The 27,778-nt window shown below is 44.2% G+C and overlaps 1 protein-coding gene across 3 annotated transcripts in view; it reads left to right on the top strand.

Annotated features, from left to right (window-relative positions):
• The window catches only part of tcerg1l (transcription elongation regulator 1 like), an 88,030-nt gene extending 66,854 nt beyond the window's left edge, over positions 1-21,176 (top strand). For all 3 annotated transcript variants that reach the window (XM_085361688.1, XM_085361689.1, XM_085361687.1), the window contains 3 exons: positions 16,556-16,645; positions 16,737-16,855; positions 21,020-21,176. In XM_085361688.1, the coding sequence (XP_085217814.1) occupies positions 16,556-16,645; positions 16,737-16,855; positions 21,020-21,176 (366 nt within the window). The remainder of the gene's footprint in view (positions 1-16,555; positions 16,646-16,736; positions 16,856-21,019) is intronic.
• Positions 21,177-27,778: the final 6,602 nt, after the last annotated feature.

Below are 27,778 nucleotides of genomic sequence, written 5' to 3'. Positions count from 1 at the left end.
GTACATATTTGTGATTGTGTGGCTGTTATATTTTTTTTTTGCTGATTTTTTTTTCATTTAACAAGTATATTTGAGGGACCCTCAGCATGTTCAGCATTTTTTTCAGCTGTCCATTTTGCTTTTCCAATTTTTCTGTTTAACTTATTACTATTGTGCTAAATCATACTATTTCTGCTTTTAATAGGATTTGTGCTTAATATAGTATTTCTGCTAAATTATAGTATTTCTGGTTTTTATAATATTTGTGCTGAAACATAGTATTTCTGCCAAATGATAGTATTTCTGTCAAATTATAATATTTGTGCTAAAGCATAGTATTAATTCAAAATTACAATATTCATAGTTCATCACAGTGTCTCTGGTAAATCACAATATTTCTGCTATGTTGTACTATTTTTCTAAATCATAGTGTTTCTGTAATGTTTAAGTATTTTTGGCTAAATATATTCTTTCTGTTATCTTATACTATTTCTCCTAAATTCTTGTATTTTTGAGAAGTTATCATGTTTCTGGTCAGTTACAATATTTCTGCTAAGTTCTGCTCTGCTATTGTATTTCTGCCAAGTATTATGTTTCCTCTAAGATATTGCAGTTCTGCTAAGTTATTCCATTTTAGCAAAGTTCCTTTGCTTCTGCAAAGTTTTTACAATTTCTGCAACTTTTCAGCTTTTTCAGCTACTTTTTGCATACAGCTTCAGCTTTAAAGCATCCACACTGCATTTTCGCAGGAAATGCAAATTTTTCTAGTTCAATTCAATTTTATTTATATAGTGCCAAATCACAACAACAGTCGCTGCAAGGCACTTTATATTGTAAGGTAGACCCTACAATAATACATACAGAGAATGTATTATTGTATTGTATCTCCCTTCCCTGATGGACATTCATTCCTCCCACTGCCTCAACAGAACAACAAACACCATCAAGGACAGTCCCACCCTGGCTTTGACCTGTTCAGCCTGCTTCTCTCAGGGAAGAGCTACAGGTGCATCAGCACAAAGACCCACAGACTGAAGAACAGTTTCTTCCCAAAGGCCATAACCATCAGTCCCACCCTCTGATTTTTCCCATGTCCGTCTATAAACCACCACTGTGCAATACTAAATTCTATGTGCAATGACCCAAACTGTATTTATTTACATATGTACTTTTTTCTTTTTTACACCCAATTGTATATTTGTAGATTTTATACTTTTTTGTTCCTGTTGATACTGTTCATATGTATATAGTGTTTTTCTTTCATTTTCCTTTACAATACCTGTCACGGTCCGCTGTGACGGACCGAGTGGAGAGTGCGTGGAGGACTCAGGTGCAGACACGAGTGATAAGGAAGTGAACTTAAACAAAAGCGAGCCTTTTATTGTGGCTGATGAATACAAAGAAGCAAACCAGAATAAGGGCAGCACAAGAGCAATAACTAAACTGGGGAAAACTAATACTGTGACAAACTAAGAGAACTCTGAGACGAAGATGATCACAAAAGACTGATCGTGAAAACATGGGGGTGAGAACACAGACGACGCGACACAGACTGTACGAAACACAGAGACTAAATACACATGAGGGAAGATCAGGGGAAGTGGATGCACACGGGGAACACAGGTGACACTGATAATCATAACAAGACACGGCAGGAGTGAACGTAACACTGATGGGAGATGGGCAAAGTAAAGCAGGAAGTACACAGAGGTTCAAACAGGAGGAGAGAGAGCACGGGGAGAACGCAGACATAACGGGCTGGGGAAAACATAGAATAAAGCACAAAGAGAGACGAGGGCTCATAAATACACAGAGGGGCACACAGGGGGTAAGAGTCACGAAGGGAAAACACATAAGGAACAACGTAACAGATCAACCCAGGAAGCATGGCCTAAATAAAGAACAAAATACAAAAATACATGAAAACTAAGAATACTGGGCCCACATGGCCCAGGACCATGACACCACCCCCCCCTAAAGGGCTGGCTCCCGACAGCCCAAACCCGAGAAACAAAACACAAGCGAAACAGAAAACACCCCACCCAGGGCGGGAGGCGGGGGACCAGGACGGAGGGAACAAAACGAACCAAAAACAAGGAGCACGAGAACAAAACTGAGTCCACAAATACACAAAAGAGTCCAGAACAGGAAGGCGAATGTCCAAAGAGGCCCGAAGGCCAACCCGAGAGGCGACAACACAAAAGTCCAGTCCAACCGTTCCGGAGGCCGGCCACGGGAAAGGTGGCCACGGTGACAGAACAGATCCGGAGGCCGGCCGCGCGGAAGGCAGCGGCGGCGGCGAAGGCGGAGCAGTTCAGGGGGCCGGCCGCGCGGAAGGCAGCGGCGGCGGCGAAGGCGGAGCAGTTCAGGGGGCCGGCAGTGCGCAAGGCAGCGGCGGCGGCGAAGCAGTTCAGGGGGCCGGCAGTGCGCAAGGCAGCGGCGGCGGCGAAGCAGTTCAGGGGGCCGGCAGTGCGCAAGGCAGCGGCGGCGGCGAAGCAGTTCAGGGGGCCGGCAGTGCGCAAGGCAGCGAAGGAGACGACGGAGCAGTTCAGGGGGCCGGCCGCGCGGAAGGCAGCGGCGGCTTTCCAGTCTCAGGCGTGCTGGCCATGGCCTGGTGGGCACAGGACCAGCCGATGGCGATGCGGGGGCCGGACCAGACGAGGACGAAGAGGCTGAGGCTGGGCCAGACGAGGACGAAGAGGCTGAGGCTGGGCCAGACGAGGACGAAGAGGCTGAGGCTGCAGCAGACGAAGAGGCTGAGGCTGCAGCAGACGAAGAGGCTGAGGCTGCAGCAGACGAAGACTCTGAGGCTGCAGCTGACAAAGCGCAGGCCGGAGCTGCAGCTGACGAAGCGCAGGCCGGAGCTGCAGCTGACGAAGCGCAGGCCGGAGCTGCAGCAGACGAAGCACAGGCTGGACCAGGCGTAGCAGAAGGTGGCTGGATGGGCTCCTCGGGCCCTCCAGCAGACGAGGCGTGAGGCCGGATGGGCTCCTCGGGCCCTCCAGCTGAGACAGGAGGCTGAACGGGCCCCTCGGACCCTCCAGCGGAGACAGAAGGCTGAACGGGCCCCTCGGACCCTCCAGCTGACGTGGCATGAGGCTGGTGCGGTTCTCCAGAACCCCCAGCTGACGAGGAAGGTTGCTGAACGGGCCCCTCGGACCCTCCAGCGGAGACAGGAGGCTGAACGGGCCCCTCGGACCCTCCAGCGGAGACAGGAGGCTGGACGGGCCCCTCGGACCCTCCAGCGGAGATAGGCGGCCGGGGCAGAAAGCAGTCTGAGGCGGAGAGAAAGCTCACGCCATTCCTAGCAGGCTCAGAAGCAAACTGTACAGCCGACGTGTGAACCCCTTTCGCTGTTTCATGAACCTGGGCTTCATGTGGTACGACTATGAGAGCAACGCTAGAAAAAGTCCTGGATTCTACAGAGACAAGAACATGGTCTGTGGTTTCGTTGTGTGCTCCTTCAAAACAGTTACACACAGTTCTTTCAGCTCTGGAGCCCAATTCCATTATAGTCTCCGGTCCCGGCAAATCAACACTCATCTCACTCTGCTTCATAGAAGGGACGTGAGGCGCAAAAACGCAGTCACTCACCGGAGTTAGTGCGGTGCAACGGCGGCGCCGCCCCCTTCTGGTAGCTGGCGCGATGGGCGCTGATGCCACCACTGCCGAGGGTGGCGTAGCGGCAACATCCTCCTCTGCCCATATCCTCGCTAACGGCGAGGCAGGGGAAGCGAAGTCTGAGCGGGTTGGAGACGGCGAGCGGCTGGTAGGCGGTGCAGCAGGTGAGAGTTCCTCCTCTGGGACGAGCCAGGGTTTCCACCGGAGCTCGTCCTCCCGATAAGCCCGTAACACCTGCTGACGCTCATCGTCCCCGAAGTCTATGGCCTCCACCGCCTCCGTGTGCCGGTTAGTGCAGCATGACGGTGGCGGAAACGAGGAAGCCGATCCACGGTGAGGCGATGGCTGAGTGGAAGTGGGCCTCAGCGTTCCCCCTGTCGCAGCCTCTGGCTCATGAGGCAGCGGCGCCGACACCCGTTTACGGGGTGGAGGTGTGGGTGCTGAGGCGGCATCCAGGACCCTCTGGGCCAGCGCGCGGGCACGAAGCTCCTCCTTCAGGGGGCCCAGGGAGTCAAATGCCTCGACGAGGCGGGGGAGCTGTCGCAACCGCGGCTCCCGCAACATAATGGCGTCCACGGCCGCCAATCCCGTGGAAACCACTCTCGGATCCGTGCATCCGATGATGCGATCCATAACGCGGCAGAGCCTGTTCAGCTCCTCTCCCACCTCCTCCGAAATGTCCGCTGAGTCCGACATGGTCGCGTCGTACTGTCACGGTCCGCTGTGACGGACCGAGTGGAGAGTGCATGGAGGACTCAGGTGCAGACACGAGTGATAAGGAAGTGAACTTAAACAAAAGCGAGCCTTTTATTGTGGCTGATGAATACAAAGAAGCAAACCAGAATAAGGGCAGCACAAGAGCAATAACTAAACTGGGGAAAACTAATACTGTGACAAACTAAGAGAACTCTGAGACGAAGATGATCACAAAAGACTGATCATGAAAACATGGGGGTGAGAACACAGACGACGCGACACAGACTGTACGAAACAGAGACTAAATACACATGAGGGAAGATCAGGGGAAGTGGATGCACACGGGGAACACAGGTGACACTGATAATCATAACAAGACACGGCAGGAGTGAACGTAACACTGATGGGAGATGGGCAAAGTAAAGCAGGAAGTACACAGAGGTTCAAACAGGAGGAGAGAGAGCACGGGGAGAACGCAGACATAACGGGCTGGGGAAAACATAGAATAAAGCACAAAGAGGGACGAGGGCTCATAAATACACAGAGGGGCACACAGGGGGTAAGAGTCACGAAGGGAAAACACATAAGGAACAACGTAACAGATCAACCCAGGAAGCATGGCCTAAATAAAGAACAAAATACAAAAATACATGAAAACTAAGAATACTGGGCCCACATGGCCCAGGACCATGACAATACCCCTGTTTATATTTTGTTCTAATGCCACTGTTGGCATGCTAGTCTGCTACGTACACATATATGTATATACTGTTTTACTTTATATAAGCACACATTCTTTCATTATTATTGCCTCTCCTACAGTTTGATTCCTGCCATGTACAAATGGAGGACAACAATACCTCAGCCTGCCTTTTTTGTGCTTTTCTTCTGTCCGTTTTTGTATAGTAAGATACAAAAGTAGTACAAAAGTATAGTAAGATACAGTGGGGCAAAAAAGTATTTAGTCAGCCACCGATTGTGCAAGTTCCCCCACTTAAAATGATGACAGAGGTCAGTAATTTGCACCAGAGGTACACTTCAACTGTGAGAGACAGAATGTGAAAAAAAAAATCCATGAATCCACATGGTAGGATTTGTAAAGAATTTATTCGTAAATCAGGGTGGAAAATAAGTATTTGGTCACCTCAAACAAGGAAAATCTCTGGCTCTCACAGACCTGTAACGTCTTCTGTAAGAAGCTTTTCTGTCCCCCACTCGTTACCTGTATGAATGGCACCTGTTTGAACTCACCATCTGTATAAAAGACACCTGTCCACAGCCTCAAACAGTCAGACTCCAAACTCCGCCATGGCCAAGACCAAAGAGCTTTCGAAGGACACCAGGAAAAGTATTGTAGACCTGCACCAGACTGGGAAGAGTGAATCTACAATAGGCAAGCAGCTTGGTGTGAAAAAATCAACTGTGGGAGCAATCATCAGAAAATGGAAGACATACAAGACCACTGATAATCTCCCTCGATCTGGGGCTCCACGCAAGATCTCATCCCGTGGGGTCAAAATGATCATGAGAACGGTGAGCAAAGATCCCAGAACCACACGGGGGGACCTGGTGAATGACCTGCAGAGAGCTGGGACCAAAGTAACAAAGGTCACCATCAGTAACACACTACAACGGCAGGGAATCAAATCCCGCAGTGCCAGACGTGTTCCGCTGCTGAAGCCAGTGCATGTCCAGGCCCGTCTGAAGTTTGCCAGAGAGCACATGGATGATACAGCAGAGGATTGGGAGAATGTCATGTGGTCAGATGAAACCAAAGTAGAACTTTTTGGTATAAACTCAACTCGTCGTGTTTGGAGGAAGAAGAATACTGAGTTGCATCCCAAGAACACCATACCTACTGTGAAGCATGGGGGTGGAAACATCATGATATGGGGCTGTTTTTCTGCCAAGGGGACAGGACGACTGATCCGTGTTAAGGACAGAATGAATGGGGCCATGTATCGTGAGATTTTGAGCCAAAACCTCCTTCCATCAGTGAGAACTTTGAAGATGAAACGAGGCTGGGTCTTCCAACATGACAATGATCCAAAACACACCGCCCGGGCAACAAAGGAGTGGCTCCGTAAGAAGCATTTGAAAGTCCTGGAGTGGCCTAGCCAGTCTCCAGACCTCAACCCCATAGAAAATCTGTGGCGGGAGTTGAAAGTCCGTGTTGCTCGGCGACAGCCCCAAAACATCACTGCTCTCGAGAAGATCTGCATGGAGGAATGGGCCAAAATACCAGCTACTGTGTGTGCAAACCTGGTAAAGACCTATAGTAAACGTTTGACCTCTGTTATTGCCAACAAAGGTTATGTTACAAAGTATTGAGTTGTATTTTTGTTATTGACCAAATACTTATTTTCCACCCTGATTTACGAATAAATTCTTTACAAATCCTACCATGTGGATTCATGGATTTTTTTTTCACATTCTGTCTCTCACAGTTGAAGTGTACCTCTGGTGCAAATTACTGACCTCTGTCATCATTTTAAGTGGGGGAACTTGCACAATCGGTGGCTGACTAAATACTTTTTTGCCCCACTGTACATCCTAGTTCCTCAATTTTATCTAGCAGAATATTGAAAATGTAGTGAGGCGGCAAGGTCTCACTATATTTTCATAGTGAGACCTTGCCGACATATATGTCGAGCACAATCAATGGTCTTAGAATTGTCTCCTGGAATGTGAGAGGTGTGGGGAATGCAACCAAAATTAACAAAGTTCTGGCACATTTACAGCAGCTTAAAGGAGATGTGTTTTTTCTTCAAGAGACGCATCTCTGCAACAAAGAAGTGAGGCAACTCAAGAGAAACTGGATCGGCAATATATATCATTCCAAATTTAACGCCAAGGCTAGAGGGACAACTATTCTTATTCGTAATAATATTCTGTTTGAGCAACATAAAGTTATTGTTGATCCAGATGGCCGTTTCACATTTGTGTCAGGAAACTCGCAGGGCTCACTTGTGATACTGGCTAGCGTGTACGGGCCGAACTGGGACGACGACTCTTTTATAGCTAAACTTTTCTCTTCACTTCCAAATTTGGAAAACTATCATCTTATTATTGGAGGTGAGTTTAACTTGGTTCAGGACGCTCTGCTGGATAGATCGTCAACTAAGGCCTGTTCCCTGAATAAATCTGCTAAAACCCCAGAATTTTCAAAACTCAGCTGTGGATTGTGGATCCATGGCGACATGCGAATCCTACTACTAAGGCATTTTCCTTTTTCTCTCATCCCCACCATACATATACACGTATAGACTTTTTCCTTGTCGATATTAGGTTTCTCTGTAAAATTAGCCATTGTCAGTATCATGCTATCGCCACCAGTTTCTTTTGATGTGGTATTAGCGACCCCGTCTCGACCCATTAAACATTGGAGATTTAACTCTAGCCTGTTGATAAGGGATGACTACACAAATTTTTTGAGGTCACAGTTCTCACTTTTCCTTGAGTTGAATGACTCTACTGAAGTGTCAAGAGGTATTATGGGAAACGTCGAAAGTCTTTGTGTCAAATTTAAAGAAGAAAGAGTTATCTTACACGTCCAGTGTATTGAATAAGATCAAAGATCTAGATGGCAGATATGCATCGAACCCAGATCCTAACCTCTATACAGAACGTGTGAAAGTTCAAGCCAGGCTCAATTTAACCACCACCGCAACAGCTATGGTTCAATTAATTAAGACAAAGCAACGCTTTTTTGAATCCGGCGACAAGGCAGGGAAACTTCTGGCCTATCAAGCCCGTGCCGAAGCAACCTCCAAGCTAATCCCAAAGGTCAAGTCTGCTGCTGGTGACATAATATCGGACCCAGAGGGAATTAATGAAATATTTGTTAGTTTCTATTCCAATCTGTACACTTCAAGCTCTCCCCCTCTATCAGAAGAAACTCTCCAAAATATACATTTTACAAGAATAGAGATCTGATGAAGGGATTAGGGGGACCTATTACTGTAGTAGAGGTACAAGAAGCCATTAAATCCTTAAAGACAGGTAAATTGCCGGGCCCTGACGGTTACTCTGCAGAATACTATAAAGCTAATTCTGATCTTATGGCACCATTGTTGAAAGAAATGTATAATGAAGCCTTTTCAAAATGTCAGTTACCCAAGACTTTGTCTGAAGCTACTATTTGTTTAATCTTGAAAAAGGACAAGGATCCTCTGTTGTGCAGCAGTTACAGACCAATTTCTCTTTTAAATATTGATTTTAAAATACTATCTAAAATCCTCACACTTAGGCTACAACGTGTTCTGCCACAAATTATCGCCTCTGATCAGACGGGATTTATGGCCGGCAGGCACTCATATGACAATTCAAGACGCCTCTTGAATATTATCCACACATCGTGCAACTCAATTCCAGAGGTTGTGGTATCTCTTTTTTTTTTTTTTTTTTTTTTTTCCTATAAATGTGTTTTTATTTCTCCCAAATGTTTCACAGTCAACAGGATACCAAATGAAACAGTTTCAAACGAGCTTCAAAATAAAAAAAAGTACAAACAACATGAAGCACAGAGGAAACACAAAGAAAACATGGCTGAAGTTCACGTGAATACTGTAGTGGCTCAGTGTGAAAAGATTTAGGAGAATGAAAAATTAAATTAATATGTTAAAGGACGAAATATAAAACTGCAAAGCAGCTGGGGGGTTTGTCTTTCAAAATAAAAGCACCTGGCCATTTTATTTTTAAAACATGTTTCAGGAAATGTTAAGGTTAGACTTCAGATCTTCAGATGTTGGCCTGAATAGTGAGGTTATAATAATAGTGAGGGAAGTTTTCAACTTTTATCCACAACGTTAACAATTCAAAGACGCTGATCTTTCCTGTCACTCTGACTTTTTAAACACTCAGATTTATGTTTCTTTGCTTGAATTTAAATACTTTTTTTTTATTGGAAAATGTCCCGTTGAATTGGTTAATCCAACAACAGCCGACATGCTTTTAACACAGAGGAGCTGAAGGCTCTGTTAGCCTGAGATGTGGTATGAAAGGAAAACAGAGCAGTTGTTATGTGCAGTGCGCTTCTCCTCTAACATTGGTTGGTAATAAATATATATCTAAAAATGAATTTGTTTCTTGGAAATTCACTGAATGGGACTTTTGTTGTGGCTAATCACTTCAAGGGATCTGTACTTACTAGTATAATGGACACTGAGCATGTGCAGTGTGTTTCTCCTCAAAACGTTGGCTGGCGTCTGAGAAAAATCCTGCTGCTATGAACGCTCTGCCAATGTATATATCACAGGAAAGCAAATCATTTTCTTTGACGTTTTACTAAATGTGACTTTTGTTGTGGTTAACCACTTCCAAGAATCTGTATTTACTAGAAGATAACAGATGTTCCCGTCTTTGACATTAACTTTCAATCTTGTGCTTCCATTTAAAAAAAAAGAAAAAGAAAAGATTAATGGCCTGATTATAACTGATGGCTCCCTTCAGTCTAGTAAGACCAGAATGCCTCTTCCCCACAAAAGCTAATGACAGCACGACGCTGTAGAAAAACAACTCTCTGGGTTCACAGAGGCTGGAGAGACATTTACACAAAGGTGCAAACCCTGATGTCCGGAAAAGAAAAAATATATTCTGCAAGCGTAAGACTGACTCACACAGGACTCTTTATCTCATGCAGTCTTAAAAAGGTTGCGACAAAAGCGTCAAAAATGAGAGATTATCCAGCTAATTAAGCATATCTGCCTCAGAAGAAGAAATACTGATAACGTTTTCTCACCTGCTGCCCAAAATCACATTTATCTTTTTTTTTTTTTTTTTTTTGCCTGGCCCGTTTGGCTCTTTTGCATCAGAATTGTTGTCTAAAGGCAAAGAAAGATGCCCAACGGATTTACTTTACCAAACTGACCATCCCAGCCTTGCCGTAATGGTCCATTTGATTCACCTTTTATTGTTTATTTTATTTTCACTTACTGAATACGGGACAGACTTGACTGGGGGAAAGAAGGGGAGAAAGAAAGAGGGAAAGAGAAACAGCTGAGAAGAGGGACGGGGGAGAAGGGCAAAAGACAAAAACCAACAGAATGAGCAGAAAAAAAAAATGCATATATCAATCACCTGGATCACCTGCTGAGAAAGAAAAAAGAAAGCAAGCAGAAGAGAACAAGAGTAACAGAATAAACAACATCACAATGATCTATGGGAATATGACAGTAAATACTAAATGTTAAACATTATTGTGCAGCACATAAGATCAACAGAACACAGTGTGCTTTGAGGTAGGAGCCAAAAAGGGTGTAGTTTGTGGGTGTGATCACCCGTGTGTACACCTGTGAGCATGGACGCGCTTGTTTTTTGTTTTTTAAAAGGTTCCTTCATGTAATAATCTGCTAGAGGGTGTGGGGGGGCCACAGCCCCGTCCTCCAGGGCGTGAAGCAGGTGTGGAGGAGATCAAAACTCCAGACATCCAGAGGCCCCCAGAACACAAGAGACCAAGGAAGACCAACAGAGGGGCAGCCGCGCCACTGTCCCGGAAAGAGCTGAGGAGAGTCCCAGATGAGGGCTCACTCAGCAGCCGCGGAGCAGAAGCCAGGGGGAGTTGCAGTGACGCGCCCGTGAGCTCCGCCGGCAGCCAGCCGCGCCTGAGTGACCGAGCCCCAGGCCGAGAGGCCGGGGGCACCCCACCTCCGAAGTGGCCCGAGCGAGCCCCAGGCTCCAGGCCCCGATAAGCGGCCGCCAAGGAGTGAGCCGGTGTGTACCTGGACGCCCATCCCCGGACACAAAGAACCACCAACGCACCGATGCCTGAGGGGGTCCGCCACTGGCAGGGGACGTGGTGGTAGGGGGAGATAGGCCTCCAAACCTTGGAGGGCCTGAGATGTCCCCAGAGAGGTGGCGCCTGACACCCAACCTGACATATAGACACAGACATACAGGCACACACAGATACAAACATCCATTCCCACCCTCATGCTCTCATATGCACTTACTCCACACTCAACCAACGTGGAGACAGACATAAAGAGACGCTGTACACACGATCACACTCCCCAAGCGTACTCTACAAACCGGGTCTAGGTGCCCCCGCCCCTGGAGGGGGGAACTGCACCCAGACCCAGGTGGTGTTTCCCTTTTCCCTGCGGTGGGGGGAGGCAGACCGCCCCGACTCCGCAGCAGCAGGAAGGCTCCACACTCCAGACCGCAGTCGGACGGCCAACTCCTCCTCCTAGTCCTAGCCCCCCTGCTCCAGCAGGTCGCAGAGAATGGGGGTGAGAGAAGACTCCAAACCTCCCTCCACCCGCTCATTGTAGTGTTGATGTATGTGTGTTCTAAGGTGCATTTAAAACCCAGGAGGGCATGGAGCTACCTGCCAAGGAGCAGCAGGTAAGCGCATGGTCCCTCCTGCTAGCCCTCAATGTCTACGTGTATTTAAAATCGAGAGGTGGGCAACGATGCCAGGGGTGGGGTGTACACCCTGATGGTACTTTGGACTCTGTGTATCGTGCCCACCCCCAAGATCCTATATGTATGTGTAATGAGAGTGTGAGTAATGTGAATGTCTAAGTTGTGGGATAAAATTGAGACAGAGGCAGCCAGAAGGGGACAGAGGGGGGGGATGCCTCCCCTGCACCCTGGTGACATACCCCTACTCCAAGGCCCTGCATGTGTGGGTGGTTGTGGTGGAGCGGGAAGAGGGAGGCAGCTGGAGATGGGGAGGGAAGGAAGGGAGGTTGTGGTATCTCTTGACGCGGAGAAAGCTTTCGACCGCGTCGAGTGGAGCTTCCTCTATGAGGTGATGGATAGGTTTGGCTTAGGGGCTGACTTTATTCTCTGGGTTAAGCTACTATATTCCTCGCCATCCATCTGTATTCGTACTAACAACAACTTGTCTTTGCCTTTTTCACTTGAGAGGGGCACTAGGCAAGGGTGCCCTCTCTCACCCCTCCTATTCGCCATTGCTATCGAGCCTCTTGCAATATGGCTGTGTTCAGAGGATAGATTTAAAGGCATTGCAAGGTCCGGTGTTACCCACAAACTCTCTCTTTATGCAGACAACTTGCTCCTGTACATTTCTGACCCTCTAAACTCATTCCCGGTGCTTTTTGACATACTGGACCAATATGGTACACTGTCAGGATATAAGCTCAATTATCAAAAAAGCGAGTTGCAACCCCTCAATTCCCTGGCCAGAGCCCTTCCCCACTCAATAGTGCCTTTTAAGTGGACAGAAACCGGATTTAGATATTTGGGGTTTTTTTATTTCCTCTTCTATACCTAAAATGATGAGGGAGAACTTCCTATCCCTACTAGAAAATGTTGGGAAAGATTGTGACTGTTGGACTTCTCTACCATTGTCAGTGGCAGGGAGAGTTAACCTGATAAAGATGAGTGTCCTCCCAAAATTCTTGTATCTTTTTCAACATGTCCCAATTTTTCTTACCAAGGCATTTTTTGACAAGTTAGAAAAGATTCTGTCACATTTCATATGGGGAGGGAAACAAGCTAGAATTCGCAAGTCTATTCTTCGGTCCTCTAAAGCTGACGGTGGTCTTGGTCTGCCCAATTTTAGACACTAGAATTTTAGACTCTCCGCAATTTTTGGCATTCCTCCCGACTTGAACTCATCTGGCCCCCTCAAACAGGCCCTAGCCTTTACCACTTTACTAGCTCGGAGGCTTATTCTGTTGAAGTGGAAGTTTCCCCACCCCCCAACTCATGATCATTGGGTGAGAGATGTACTCTTTAACTTAAAGTTGGAAAAACTTAGATTCTCTCTAAAAGGTTCTATTAAGGAATTTAACCAAATCTGGAAATCATTTCTCTTGCTGGTGGACACTGTTAAGATTCAAAAATTGAGAAAGGGTACAAGAGGTGATCGAAAAATAACCACACTGGTCCGGCCGGGTGAAGTCAAATGAAGATTTTAATTCACACGTGGGAAGATCACTGGAAAACAGCAATTGATCTTCGACTTACTAAAGCACAAACAATTATTTTATAACATCAGGGTTTGTTTACTGACGCCCCTTCATGCGTCACCGATACATTTTATACATAGATCAGATGAACACCACAATGACTTTTCACCTAGAAAATCATCTTCTATTTTCATGGCTGGTACTTTCCGTTCTTGTCTTAAAGTGAATTGTTCCTCTTTCTTGTCGAGACATAACTAATCTCTCCTCTAAATAAGTCTAACTAATGTGTGTGTGTGTGTTGACCTCACATGCTCTCTGTGTCACCTCTTCACCTCCAACCTGCTGTGTCTCGTCCTCAAATGCTCTTTCTCAATTCACCTGTTGCACTTCTGACCTCTCACTAGACCAGAGGCTCACTGAGACTATGTGTATGTCTTCTACTAAATAAATGTTTTAACCAAGAACCTCTACTAAAACCTTAATATAAAATGACCTGATATAAGTGTTTTGTAAGCATGTATTGCAATTCCTTCTATGGCTCCAAGTCACTTGCACAATAGATTGTCCGAACATCGCGCCGAACAAAGCTTCCGACCCCCAATTAATTGACCGAGCTCCAACTCTTTAATAAGCACAGATATGCATTGTGTATAAAATAATCATAACTGCACCTGAAATACAAGGTCAACATAATAACTGTATGCATAACATCTTAAGGCCATCTTAAAGCTATCTGTTACATTGTTAAAGCAATGATCATACTGCAGATTATATTATGCTGGTATAATACTTTTGTTCATCCCCACAACACCATCACTGAGTCTGAAGTGAACTGAGCGAAGCTACATTATAAAGTTGTTGTTTTTATTTCTTTTTTAAATTATTTTTTATATCTTTTTTATTTATTTTTTAAATCTTATTTATACCTTATCTACTTGTTTTTCCTTTTGTTTTGTTTGGTCCCTTCTCTGCTTTTGTTTTCTCTGTTTTTGTTTTGTTTGTTTTTGTTTGTTTTTTGCGGGGGGGTTGTTGTTTTTTGGGGGTTATGCTTGTTACGTATATGGGTCTTGAGATGTGTTTTTGGTTTTTTGGGGTTTTTTTTGTGTGTGTGTGTGGGCAGAGACTGGTTCTCTGCGGCGTCATGTCTAGTGTGGACCTGGTAGGGGGAGAATTCGGGTTAGGGGGGTTGGAGGGTATAATGGACATACAACTGTTCTGAAATCAAGATTGACTTTGCTGTTGCTAACTTTGTATGTCATTGTTGAAATCAATAAAACAAATTTGGAAATAAAAAAAAGAAAAAAAAGAATAAGATTCCCACCATAAACACGTACCTCAGCGGCATCAATTTCTTTGCCAAGCTGCTCACAGGTTCGCCATGCCCAACCATTATGTCGTCCCAGATATCATTACTCATCAAAGGTCTCCAGCGCCAGTCACCTGCCACGACCCTACACCGCTTACCCCTAACTTCAGATCTTCTACATCGCTGCATCTCTACCCTCCGGCTGAAGTAGCGACTACTTCCTGGCACGCACACTCCTGCTCGCCTTCTTCGGCTTCTTACGCTGTTCCGAATTCACCTCCTCATCTTCGAAATCCCATTCGACTCTTCACCCGTGCTTGAGCGACATCCACCCAGTCTTCGAAGACTGCCTCATTTTCTTCCTCAAACGAAGCAAAACCAATCAATCCGGCAGCCCCACGCCTATATACTATTTCAAAATAAACTCACCTTTAAGTCCCTTCGAATCAGTAACCCATTACCTCCACCTCAGAAAATCTCAGCACGCCTTACCTTCAGATCCACTGTTCATCACCGAATCTGGCCACGCCCCGACCAGGTCATCGTTCCTCTCACACTTTCGCCAAGTGCTCTCGTCTTCTGGGATTCCTCCAAATCTCTTCTCTGGCCATTCCTTTCTCATCGGCGCCGCAACTTCTGCCTCCCGCAAAGGAATCTCTGACCACCTAATCAAGCTCCTGGGTCGATGGTCATCACAAGCCTACCAGTTATACATTCGCAACAATCTCCAAGACCTCCGTAATGCCCAGTCTTCACTCCTGTAGGGGATGATTTCTTGGGGGTTCTGCCCGGCCCGAGAGCCGTCGCCGCAGCACCAGTTTTCACTTCCTCATCCCTCATCACCCATCGTTACCGAGGATGTGGTCCCAGCTAGTGAAATGGTTGTTTAAAAAGGGTAAAAGGTAAATGGCTGCAAATAACTTTGTTGTTTGCAAAACTTGTGCATATGATTTTAAAATTGACAATTTATATTTGCATTTCAAGTTATGAAATATGATTCAATAAACATGTTTGTGGTTGTTACAGTAAAAAATATAACTTTTTCTACTCGGATTTTATGTTTTTTGTCTGATTTTAGATCAATTGTGTTAATACAGTTTGTCAAAATGAAAACATAACTGTAAATTCAGACACGTGAGGCTGTGCTGAAAAGGATGATACCAAACAAGGCAAAGTAAATAGTTTTTGTAGGTGAAATGTAGCGGGACAATCTAAAAAATGGACAATTATACCCTGGTTAAACTTTTTTTTTTAAGGTAACGCAATAGTTACTTTTGAAGTAATTAATTACTTTTAGGATCTTGTAACTCAGTTACTAAGTCAGTTACTTTTCTGAAGAATTAACTAGTAATTATAATTAATTACTTCTTCAAAGTAACTTGCCCAGCACTGATTGTATCAGGTTTTGCTTCCCCTGCTTTGCCCTGATTTGCCCAGCTGTGTTTCCCTTCTGTCTCCCATTCACTGATTGCTCCCTCTGTGTCATCTCCCTGAGTTTCTCCCTCCGTATCAACAGGCTTTAGGTCTGTTTTGTCAGTTCTCCCAGTATAGGTAATCCTTAGGTTCTGTTTATACACTCTACTTTTCTGTTTGTACCATCATCCCACGCTGTGTGTTCCATCCATCTGCCTGCCAGTTTAGTTTCTGTATTCCCAGTTCAGCCAGTTTTTTGTTTTTGTCATGTGGTAATAAATCTTTGTTTTGAGTCTGCACTTTTGGATCCATCATTACTCCTATCCTGCTGGATTTGGTGGATCAGACCCCCACTATCTGAAGAACAATGATCGATCTTCATTCACTGAAAGACAGAATTGAGCTTCATCACAGCCACAATTCTCCGACTTAAAATTATGTTTTACGTGTATCTGTGTCTTTTTTGTATTTGTGTTTAAAATTGTTTCTTTTTCACCTCATGTTGGTTTGAAGATTAAAAAAACTGTATAGATAGCATTATTGATCTTAGTCAATATGTGTAATGCACCTCCATATAAATTAGATTTATTAAGAGTCACCCTGCCAGGATAAATACAGATTGAACCATTAAATTTAAATATTGACCTGTGGCTCTCCTCAGGTGTCTGCATTCTCCACCTGGGAGAAGGAGCTTCATAAGATGGTATTTGACCCTCGATACCTGCTGCTGACTTCAGATCAGAGGAAACAGGTTTGGCAAATTAAAGATTACTTTCATTTCTAACATTTTCATGCAATGTCATGATGTCACGATGACATCAGTGTTACCTGTATGCGTCCAGGTGTTTGATCAGTTTGTGAAGAGCAGGATGAAGGATGAGTACAAAGAGAAGAAGAGTAAATTGCAGAAAGCCAGAGAAGAGTTCAAACAGCTGCTGGAGGAAGCAAAGATCACCAGCAGGTATTCCTCATTCATTATTCAGAGAAGCACTCTTAATTATTCAGCTATGTTCCTGTAAAATATGACCTCACCTCGACTGGCAGCTGTTTATCGACCAGTCGCTGGGACAAACTGGAGATGCAGATGAGGTATTTCTACCAGAATAAAATTCATTGGAGAATGATTCATTAGCACCAAGAATTAGAGAACTAGGCTAATTCAGCTCCGGAAACAGAACTGTTTTATTGTTTGTACAATTCAAGTATTTATCAGATTTTGCATTTTATAACAACAAATACAAGAACCAAAAGCAAGAAGCAAACAAACAAACAAACAAAAACAACAACAAATAAAAATTATCTGCAAAAGTTGTCACCTTTTCCAAATTTTTCCGTAAACAGAAAACTCCACTCCGCCCTATCAAAAGCCTTCTGTGCATCTAAAGATATAGCCAATACAGGATTTGTTATTTCTATTCCGCCACAGCAGGTGTAGTAATGTCATATTATCGGAAGCAGATCTATTCTTGATAAACCCTACTTGATGGATAATTTGTGGTAGTACAAGCCTTGTTACTAAATCCTTGTCGCCTTTTGGGATTAGTGATATCACTGCCTGATTAAAACTTGCAGTGAGCCGTCCATATTCAAACGCTTCATGTAATACTTCAGTTAAAAGTGGACATAGCAAGTCTATAAATCTGTGATAAAACTCTGCCGGGAAGCCATCTATTCCCGGTGACTTTCCAGCTTTCATTGCATGGATACCTTCCTTACATCTACCTCAGTTAGGAGTTTCCAATTTGTCCCTACCCTCTTGTGAAATTTTTATTTATTTTCCTTTTATCAAAGAATGCATTTAGCAAATCCATACTTGATCAAATATTTTAAAAATCATGTTGATCTCCGAAGAGGATGTAACTAATTTAGCATCGTTTTCATTGCTGTAATAACATTCTGATTGTTCATTTGCTTAAGTTGTCTTGCTAATAGCCTGCCTGTCTTCTCACCATTCTCATAAAAATTAGTTTTAAGATGAGGGGGCATATTCTCCTTTTTTGTTATAAATTTCATGAAGGATATACTTAAACTGACAAATCTCCGAGATCCAGTTCCGGGTCGCTGCTCTTTTTGTTGTTGTATTTCGCCGTCTACTCGGTATATTTGTATTATTTTCCTTTTCCTCATTTTTGTGATTTTTTCGGACTTGTTTCCAACACTTCAACATAACCCCAAGGCTCACCTACACCAGGGACTCCCTCATCCAGCTGCAGATGCAGCTGCAGCCCAGTCTCCGACTTTTCCGCTCGACGGAGAAGATCATAAAACAGCACATCGTAAGAGCAACTGACCCCTGATGGACTCACTCCAGTTTGCTTACCATCCATGCAGAGGTGTAGATGACGCAAAAATCTTCATCTTGGACTCCATCCACAAACATCTGGAGCTCCTGACTCCTCCCCCAGACTTCTGTTTGCTGATTTCTCATCAGCGTTCAACACTCTGCAGCCTCGTATCCTGCCCACTAAACTTTCCACCTGATGAGCAGCTAATCCTGTGGATATTGGCCTTTTTGACCAACAGGACTCAGAAAGTTCGGGTCAACAACTCTCTCCGGTCTCCGTTCCACCTCCACTGGCTCCCCCCAGGGCTGTGTGCTCTCCCCCCTTCTCTTCATCCTCTACACTGATGACTGCAGATCCACACAGCCCAACTGTCACCTGGTTAAATATGCTGACGACTCAGTTCTCCTGTCACTGCTGTCAGGCCCCTCACAACACCACGGGTCCACTCTGCAGGAGTTTGTAGAGTGGTGTGACAGCTCCAACTTGAACTGAATGTGAGCAAAACCAAAGAGATGGTGGTGACCTTCTCCAGTAGGCAGAGAGATCTGGCTGCTTCAGTCACCACCACCATCCACGGGAAGCCAGTGGAGGTAGTTGAGGAGCACAAATACCTGGGAACCATCTTTGATAACCTCCTGAAATTCTCTGCCAACACAGAGAGATTCTCAGGAGGTGCCACCAATGGCTACACCTCCTTTGGAGTCAGCACAACCATCATGATGACTTTTTACTACGCCTTCCTGGAAAGCATCATGACCTCCATCAGCTGCTGGTTCCCCTCCCTCAGCCTTCATACAGGAACAGACTGCAGCGCACTGTATCAGCGTGCTCTACAGTCATTGGCCTGTCAGAACTGACAGGTTTTCAGCCAACAGGCCCTCAGACAGGCAGCCAAAATCATCAACGACCCCTCTCACATTCTTCACCCCGCATTTCAATGGATCCCCTCTGGGCGACGCCTCCGATGCATTTCCTGCAGGACTGAGAGGAGGAGGAGAGAATATCTTTTATGTGAATGAGAATAAAAGGTGTATTTTCTTTCCATAGTGTGAACAACCCTCCAAATATCTACCAAACTGAGATCTTCTTTTAACACTAGATTTACTAAACCTGCGCAAATTTGCGTAACTTCCCTCAACCCAACAGTTTCCTGTTTTATTGTGAAGGTCCGTGTCGTATGTGAGTGTGCTCAGTTTACGTTTCCCCTGTCCCGTCAGCCCAGATTCCTCCCAGCTGTGTTGCCCTCCTGTCTCTCATCCCCTGATTACTGGTGTGTGTATTTAAGCCCTGTGTGTTCTCCTGCCTGTTGCCGGTTCGTCTGTGTTACTCTGTGTCAGTCTGTGTTACTCTGTGTCCTCCTCGTCTCACTGCCTCTCATCCCCTTTTGTATCATCTCAGGTTTGTCATTTAGCTTTCCCAGTTCAGGTCTTTAGTTTTGTCTTCCCTCTTGCCTGTTTGCCTTCTCACCCCTGTATAAATAAACTCACCTGAGTTAGAGGGGCTGCTATTGTGTGTGTGGATAATAGCAAACACTGAAATACAGCTTTTGCACACAGGAATGAATTTTGTTCACTCAAATTTAGCTTTTCTTCGCTCAAAATAAATTTCTACTCAAAATACAACACTTGCACCTGCAAAAATTTTTTACAAGCGCTCAGAATAGTGGCACAAAAATAACGCCATAAACACACAGTATATATACACGGAAGGAGACGAGGAATGGCAAAACAGGAGGAGCAGCTGATGCTATTTAATATGACGAGACAAGAGACACAGGGCTTCAATGTAAGACAGGAAATATACACTGACAAAACTCAGAGACACGATACCGACCGAGAACGGAAACTAAAACCAAAGAACTAGAACGTCTTAACCTGGATACGTAATCAGAATAAACTAGAACATAAGATCATAATAATAAACAAAATGCTGGGTCAAATGACCCAGGACCATAACAGTTTCTGGGTTTGAGCTACTTCTTTTTTCGAACGGTGGTACATGTCATGCAGGGGCCTGTACTTTCATGATGCTCTTGTTCTTGCTCCTCTTCTTTCAGGTTTCTGCTGCCTGAGGTAATCACTGAGCACACTGTGGTTCTGACACAACTATTTACAAGCCACACACGTCACATCAGTTGAATGTTTTAACACAGCTATACTGAAATGTATAAATAATCTCTGGGCACATGAAGGACATAATGATCATAAACCCTGTGAGACGTATGCACCATAGAGCGGGCGGGATACAGCACTAAGAGTCACTTTCCCCCAGAATCCTTCAAGTTTCATGTTTTAAAGTTTTACTCTCGCCATAACGTAAAGCATCTAAAATTTATTAAGCAATTTATACATTGTGCGATCGTGGCTCAAGAGTTGGGAGTTCGCCTTGTAATCGGAAGGTTGCCGGTTCGAGCCCCGGCTCGGACAGTCTCGGTCGTTGAGTCCTTGGGTAAGACATTTCACCCGTTGCCTACTGGTGGTGGTCAGAGGGCCCGGTGGCGCCAGTGTCCGGCAGCCTCGCCTCTGTCAGTGCGCCCCAGGGTGGCTGTGGCTACAATGTAGCTGCCATCACCAGTGTGTGAATGTGTGGATGACTGGTTGTGTAAAGCGCTTTGGGGTCCTTAAGGACTAGTAAAGCGCTATATAAATACAGGCCATTTACCATTCAGCTCAGTTTAATGCTTTTGGTTCCTCGTTCCTTATTGAGGTTCTCTTATTTGCAGTTAAAATAAAATATTTTTTCATGTAGTTTAATGAGCCAAAAAAGGGCTGCCATCAGAATGACTGTTTCCAGCTCTCATATCAAAATATGAATATTCCTGTTTTGTTTTTCTTCTCCAGAACAACTTTTAAGGAATTTTGTGTTCGTTATCGGGATGACCAGCGATTCAGCACTCTCACCAGGAAGAAGGAACAGGAAGTACTCTTTAGCCATTACATCACAGCCTTAAAGAAACGAGAGAAAGAGAACAGAACCAGACTGAGGAAGATGAGATGAGAACATGTCTGAGAAAGAACCTTACAGAACCATCTACAACATTTATAGAACCCTTTTAGGTCCTTCCAAATCTTCAGAAAACCTCCCGGGAACTCCTGTCTCACTGCACTCATGCCTCCCGATTCCTGGATTTAGACTCATGTTTTGAACTGGGACTATCAAACTGTCTGTGGTTTTGTTGGACAAACCTGAATGGGACCAGAACCATCATTCTCAGTAGATTCTCATGGTTCTAGACTTTGTAAATTGTCAGGTGAGTATGAACCTGAACCAACATTAGACCATTTTCTAGGGTGAACTGCACTTCGTCATCTGGATCTGCTGGACTGGATCTAATTCATAGTCTCATTCATAACTGACAGAAACGAAAACCAGAGCACAAAAACAAATGTTCATGTGTCTGACTGTTTCTTTGTGCTGTAAAGACTATTCATTCAAACTTTATCAACACCGCAGCTTCCTAGACTTAAAAATGGACCATAATAACAGATTAAAAACAATAACAAGTAGAAAAAAGACCATAAACAAAGAGATTAGTGAGTAAACACATTTTAAACCAGAAGGGCACTCTGAGGGCAGATAACTGTGTAAAGACAAATACTGAACTAATCTACAGACGAACTCAGAAAAGCCAAACTTCATTTGTGTAATCTGAGAAACAAACAAAAAACCCCAAAAAGGAATGAATACACGAGCTCTTTAGAGGCTCTCCCTCCTCTGTAAAGGTAAGCATGAATGCAAAAACAAAGAGAATAGAGAGCCACAATCCTCTGACCTTTCATATGCAAAGGGAAAAAGGTGGGAAAGATATGATAACATCAAGCTTGCAAATATCAGCGAGTTTAGTCAGGTGCTGATAATGCTGGGCATACACTGTGCGATTTTTTTTGGCTCGTTTTGGTCATCAGCCCGAGTTTCGCCTTCATCGTGTGGCGTGCATCGTGTAGTATACGTGCGAGTCAACCGTGCAGTTTGAGCAGGAGCTGAATAACACGAATGAAAAAATTGCACAGTGTTTGCCCAGCTTAAGTGGAGTGCTTCCAGGAAACAGACTCAGCAACCCTGAGGACTTGGTGTCAGGTACCACAAGGAACCTTAGAGGTCTGTCACGTCCAGGCCCATGGAGTCCTGCTGTGCAGTGTGCTGGTCTTTGGATTCTTGGTCTGTAGAATTAATGTTTATGGAGTCTACGTCTATGAAGATCTGACCTTGGTGGCTCTCAGCTTTTGCACTTGTTTTTAATAGTGTGTTTTCTGTTCAGTGTGTGTTTACAGTGTGATCCTTTAACTTCAGTTTGTGTTTGATTCCTGGAAACAAACCTATAGACCCCATTAAGAAATCTGACTTTTACAAGTTTTCCAGAAATTCTCATCTGCTGTAGAAAATGGCAAACTAGGAGACTTGGCAGTTTGATTGGCCATTCGATGTACTCTGGGAGTTGTAGGGGATGTTGGTGTAGCTCCTTCAGTTTCTCAAAATACCGCCTGATTACTAACCGAGATTGAAATTATCAAGGGCTCAAAATGTCATAAAAAGGAAGTGACAACCCTTCTCAATTGATCACATGATGTTAAACTGCGTTTTGGGACTTTTTGCCACTGACTTGAAGTCTTCCAGACTCTCTACTCACACAGTAGAAGAAACACAACAATGATCAATGGGGGTTTTTAAGGTGGCATGATTAATAAAAAATTTTTTTTTTTTTTTTTTTTTAAATGACATCAGAAACAGCAGTATGCGACATTACGTGATGGCAGAGCTTCAGTTCATCCTTTGTCATTTTTTTTTTTTTTTTTTTTTTTTTTTTAATAAATAGGACAGGGGGAATGAATGAGAGAAAGAGGGGGAGAGAAAGAAAGAAAACCAAAGGGGAGAAGAGACGGTGAGAAGGGGGGGGAAGAGAGAGAGAGAAAAAAAAAAAAAAAGAGCTCCTGGGTCACCTGTATGGAGAAAAAAAAAAACAAACAAAAAAAACAAACAGAGGAGACAGCAAACAACAAAGAGCAACATAATAATAGAGAAAACAAAGCACCATCACAATAAACTAGCTAGCCATAGATATCAATATTTACTAAATAATAAACGATATTGTGCAGCACGCAAGATAGACAGCGCACAGTGTGCTTTGAGGCAGCAGCCAAGAAAGCTTTAGTCCGCGTCTGTGAATACCCATGTGTGCATACCTGTGTGGATCAGCATGCTTGCATTCCAAAGGTTTCTCCATGTAATGATCTGCTAGGGAGTGTGGGGGGGCCACAGCCCCGTCCTCCAGGGTGTGAAGCGGGTATGGAGGAGATCAAAACTCCAGAATAAAATTGTTATTAATAAATTTACACTGTAAGATTTTAAAAAAAACATTCTGCATTCCTCTAACATCTTTATTTCTGGCAAAATCTGTTCTTTCTTACTAACCTTTGTATACATTTTTACATTTTTTCAGGGTTCTTGTCGTTACTTGATACTTATTGTCACAGCACTATAAACTGTATGTAATTTTCTGTCTGTAAAAATGCTGAATTACAAAAATGTCTGTGTGAATCCCTCGTGGTGATCTGATGTCACCGTCTTAGCAGCAACAAACTTCAACAAGCATCTGAGAGCAGAGACCCCGGGAACAGGAACAGGAAGCACCTGCTCACACTGTTTGCCCCGAGGACTTGGCCAGCAGAGAGACAGTCCCTCAACCACCACATGTGCACCTGACTCACCTGTCCCTTCTGAACAGTTTCACCTGACCCAGCTTCATTTATAAAGTGTGCTACTGTTTGTGGTCAACAAACAAACAAACAAAACCCATTTGGTGTAATCCCTGCCCTCACCAATGGGCACGGTGCGCTGTTGTTGAGCAGGCTTTGTGTCACGATGTCCTGATTGGGTGTTTTGTTTTTTTGTCTTCTCATTGGATGTCTGTGTTGAAATGATCTGTGTGTTCTAATGTTTCATTGGCTGTTGGTCCTGCCGTGTTTTAAATTAAACTGTCAAAACTAAACTGCTGTGTTCTTTAAGATGATATTGCATTTCTGTTTCAGGTGAAATCTCGGCCCAGACCCGCACTAAACTGTGGGGTTAAAGTCTTCAGTTTAACTTGAGCTGAAGGTCGTTGAACATGAGCTAAATTTGACAAATATTCACTTCCTGTTTCTAGGGTATGCCAGCTGTTCCTTCCTCCAAAATCTGACATGACATTATTTGGATGATGTATATCAATGAAAGCCCCCCAAAAATCTGAACATATGGAATTTTTTTAAACCATAAACAGCAGCACAAAGCAAATGTAAGAAAAAAACACATACATGTGATTGTTTTATAAAAAGAAATGTATATTTTTCTTTATTTTTTAAGTTGCTTTCACAAACACATTTTTCTTACTTTGTGTGTGCATGTGTTCCTGCCTGAATGTGCACATTTGAGAAGAAATGTCCATGATCTTCATAATATCCATATCCCCAATAGGCCAGCAAAGTGCACCATGATGAGACCTGGAAACCAGATTTTCAGGGCCGAGTACAATAACCTCAGTTTGATCTGAATTAAGAAGCAGAAAGTTAGCGGCCATCCAGGTCTTTATGTCTTTAAGACATTCCTGCAGTTTAACGAATTGGTGTGTGTTATCTGGCTTCATGGAAAGATAGAGCTGGGTGTCATCTGCATAGCAGTGTAAATGTATGCTATGTCTTCTAATGATGCTGCCTAAGGGAAGCATGTATAATGTAAACAGAATTGGTCCTAGCACTGAACCCTGTGGAACTCCATAATTAACCTCAGTGTGTGAAGAGGACTCTCCATTTACATGCACAAACTGGAGTCTATTAGATAGATATGATACAAACCACTGCAGTGCAGTACCTGTAATACCTACAGCATGTTCTAATCGCTCTAATAGGATATTATGGTCGACAGTATCGAACGCTGCACTGAGGTCTAGCAGGACAAGCACAGAGATGAGTCCACTGTCAGAGGCCATAAGAAGATCATTTGTAACCTTCACTAAAGCTGTTTCTGTGCTGTGATGAGCTCTGAAACCTGACTGAAACTCTTCAAATAAACCTCTGCAGATGATCTGTTAGCTGTTTGACAACTACTCTTTCAAGGATGTTTGGTATGAAAGGAAGGTTGGAGATTGGCCTATAATTAGCTAAGACTGCTGGGTCTAGAGATGCTTTTTGAGTAAAGGTTTAACTACAGCCAGCTTGAAGGCCTGTGGTACAGAGCCGATTATTAGAGATAGGTTGATCATATTTAAGATCAAAGAATTAATTAATGGCAGGACTTCTTTGAGCAGTTTTGTAGGAATGGGGTCTAAAAGACACGTTGATGGTTTGGAGGAAGTAATTATTGAAGTTAACTCAAAAAGATCAATTAGAGAAAAAGAGTCTAACTTAACATCAATGGTACTAAGAGTAGCTGTAGATAATATTACATCTGTGGGATGATTACTGGTAATTTTTTCTCTAATGATAAAAATTTTATTTGTGAAGAAGTTCATGAAGTCATTACTAGTTAACGTTAAAGGGATGGTTGGCTCAACAGAGCTCTGACTGTTTGTCAGCCTGGCTACAGAGCTGAAGAGAAACCTGGGGTTGTTCTTATTTTCTTCAATCAGTGATGAATAGTAAGATGTTCTGGCTTTGCGGAGGGCTTTCTTATAAAGTAACAAACTATTTCTCCAGGCTAAATGATGATCCTCTAAATTTGTGACACGCCATTTCCTCTCCAGGTTACGAGTCATCTGCTTTAGGCTACGTGTTTGAGAATTATACCACGGAGTCAGGTACTTCTGATTAGAGACCTTAGTTTTCACAGGAGCTACAGTATCCAGAGTCGTACTAGTGAGGAGGTGAAATTATTAACAAGATAATCGACCTCTGTTGGAGCAGCGTTCAGATAGCTGCTCTGCTCTGTGTTGGTACAGGGCATTTAAGATGATAACAGTGGGTGGATTATATTCTTAAACTTAGTTACAGCGCTTTCAGAAAGACATCTACTGTGATAACGTCTACTCTCCACCGCTGTGTAATCAATTATTTCTGTCAATCGCAAGAACTGTGAGAGTGGGTTTCGCCTGCTTGGCTGGAAGACTAATTGAGGTTATGTCAGAAAGCACAAATGGTGTGATGACTGGATTCTGCAGCCAAAGATGGAGGAAAGCTTTCAAGCCAAAAGTGCTGAGCTGGTGAGCAGAGTCATAGTACATAGAAATATGTGTCTGTGGTGTTTTGAGCAACTGGCAGACAGTTGGTATGTTGGTATATAAGATAGCCGTTCACAGTGGACACAGATGCTTCTTTTACTCCTCTTTCAAACCTGTCCTCTCTGTCCAACATGTGAACATTTGCATCCTTAAAGCAGTGACCTTTGTCCTTTAGTACAGCCGAGCCTTGTCCCGTGGAGGTGGCTCTTCTATGTTGTGCGTTTATAAAGTGGATGTTTGGTGTCTCCAGTGTAGAGGTCTGAGCACTCCTCCCTACACTGTACAGTTCGCTACATTGTTGAGGTTGTGTGTGGGATGAACCAGTTTGTGTCTGAGTGTGTGGCTGGGTACACTGGGATGTCGTGCTTGGAGAAGACTCTCCTGAGTTTCTCTGATAAACCTGCCACATGAGGGATGACAGTTGTTCTGTTTGTCCTTCTGATCCTCTCTAGTTGGTGTCTGACCGTCTTTGCTGTGCATCTTAGTTGATTTGATGAAAGCCCAGCTGGGATAACCACATGTTTATGAGCTTTGGTAAATGGTAAATGGCCTGTATTTATATAGCGCTTTACATATCCAGTCATCCACACATTCACACACTGGTGATGGCAGCTACATTGTAGCCACAGCCACCCTGGGGCGCACTGACAGAGGCGAGGCTGCCGGACACTGGCACCACCGGGCCCTCTGACCACCACCAGTAGGCAGCGGGTGAAGTGTCTTGCCCAAGGACACAACGACCGAGACCTTCCAAGCTGGGGCTCGAACCGGCAACCTTCCAATTACAAGGTGAAAGCTACAATTGCCCGGGTGGTGGGAGTCAAAGAGGAGGTACTGGTCCGTGTGTGTGGGCTTCAGGTAAACTTTGCTGTTAACATTTCCATTCTCCCCAGTGTGCACACTACAGTCCAAAAACAGCAAACTGTTATCTTTGTGTCTTCCTGGTGAACTTTATGTTTCTATCCACTGAGCTGATGTGAACCATGAAGGTGTCTTCTTCTTGGGTTTTAATTTTGTTCCAGGTTTCTTCCATATATCTGTACCAGTGGCTAGGTGCTAGAGAGTTCTTTGAGAGTTTGTGCTCGGGATGAACCAGTTTTTGTTTCACAGTGTTGCTGGGTTGGAAGTGCACTGGGATGTCATGTTTCAAAAACTTGAAGTCCAGTCATCTTCTTTTCAAGCTCCTTAGACTACCATGAATAAGAACCTCCACAGAGATGTGGAGGAGTTCCTGTCTATGTTCTCCCTTGGTTCTTCAGCTTTCCTCCACAGTCCAGACACATGCCTGATAGATTAATTTGTGTTTCCATATTGGCCATAGATGTAAATGATTGTTCCTCTCTTTGTGCTAACCCTCAGATCACCTGTGGAGGTGACCCCACCTCTCTTCCTGTGACAGCTAAACGTACCC

The sequence above is a fragment of the Diplotaxodon limnothrissa genome, linkage group LG8, assembly GCF_057381915.1.
Source record: "Diplotaxodon limnothrissa isolate DT_005_m linkage group LG8, D_limnothrissa_male_GT1.1, whole genome shotgun sequence".
Lineage (NCBI taxonomy): Eukaryota > Metazoa > Chordata > Actinopteri > Cichliformes > Cichlidae > Diplotaxodon > Diplotaxodon limnothrissa.
Note: the sequence above shows the minus strand (reverse complement) of the source record. Positions and strands in the feature narration are given on the sequence as shown.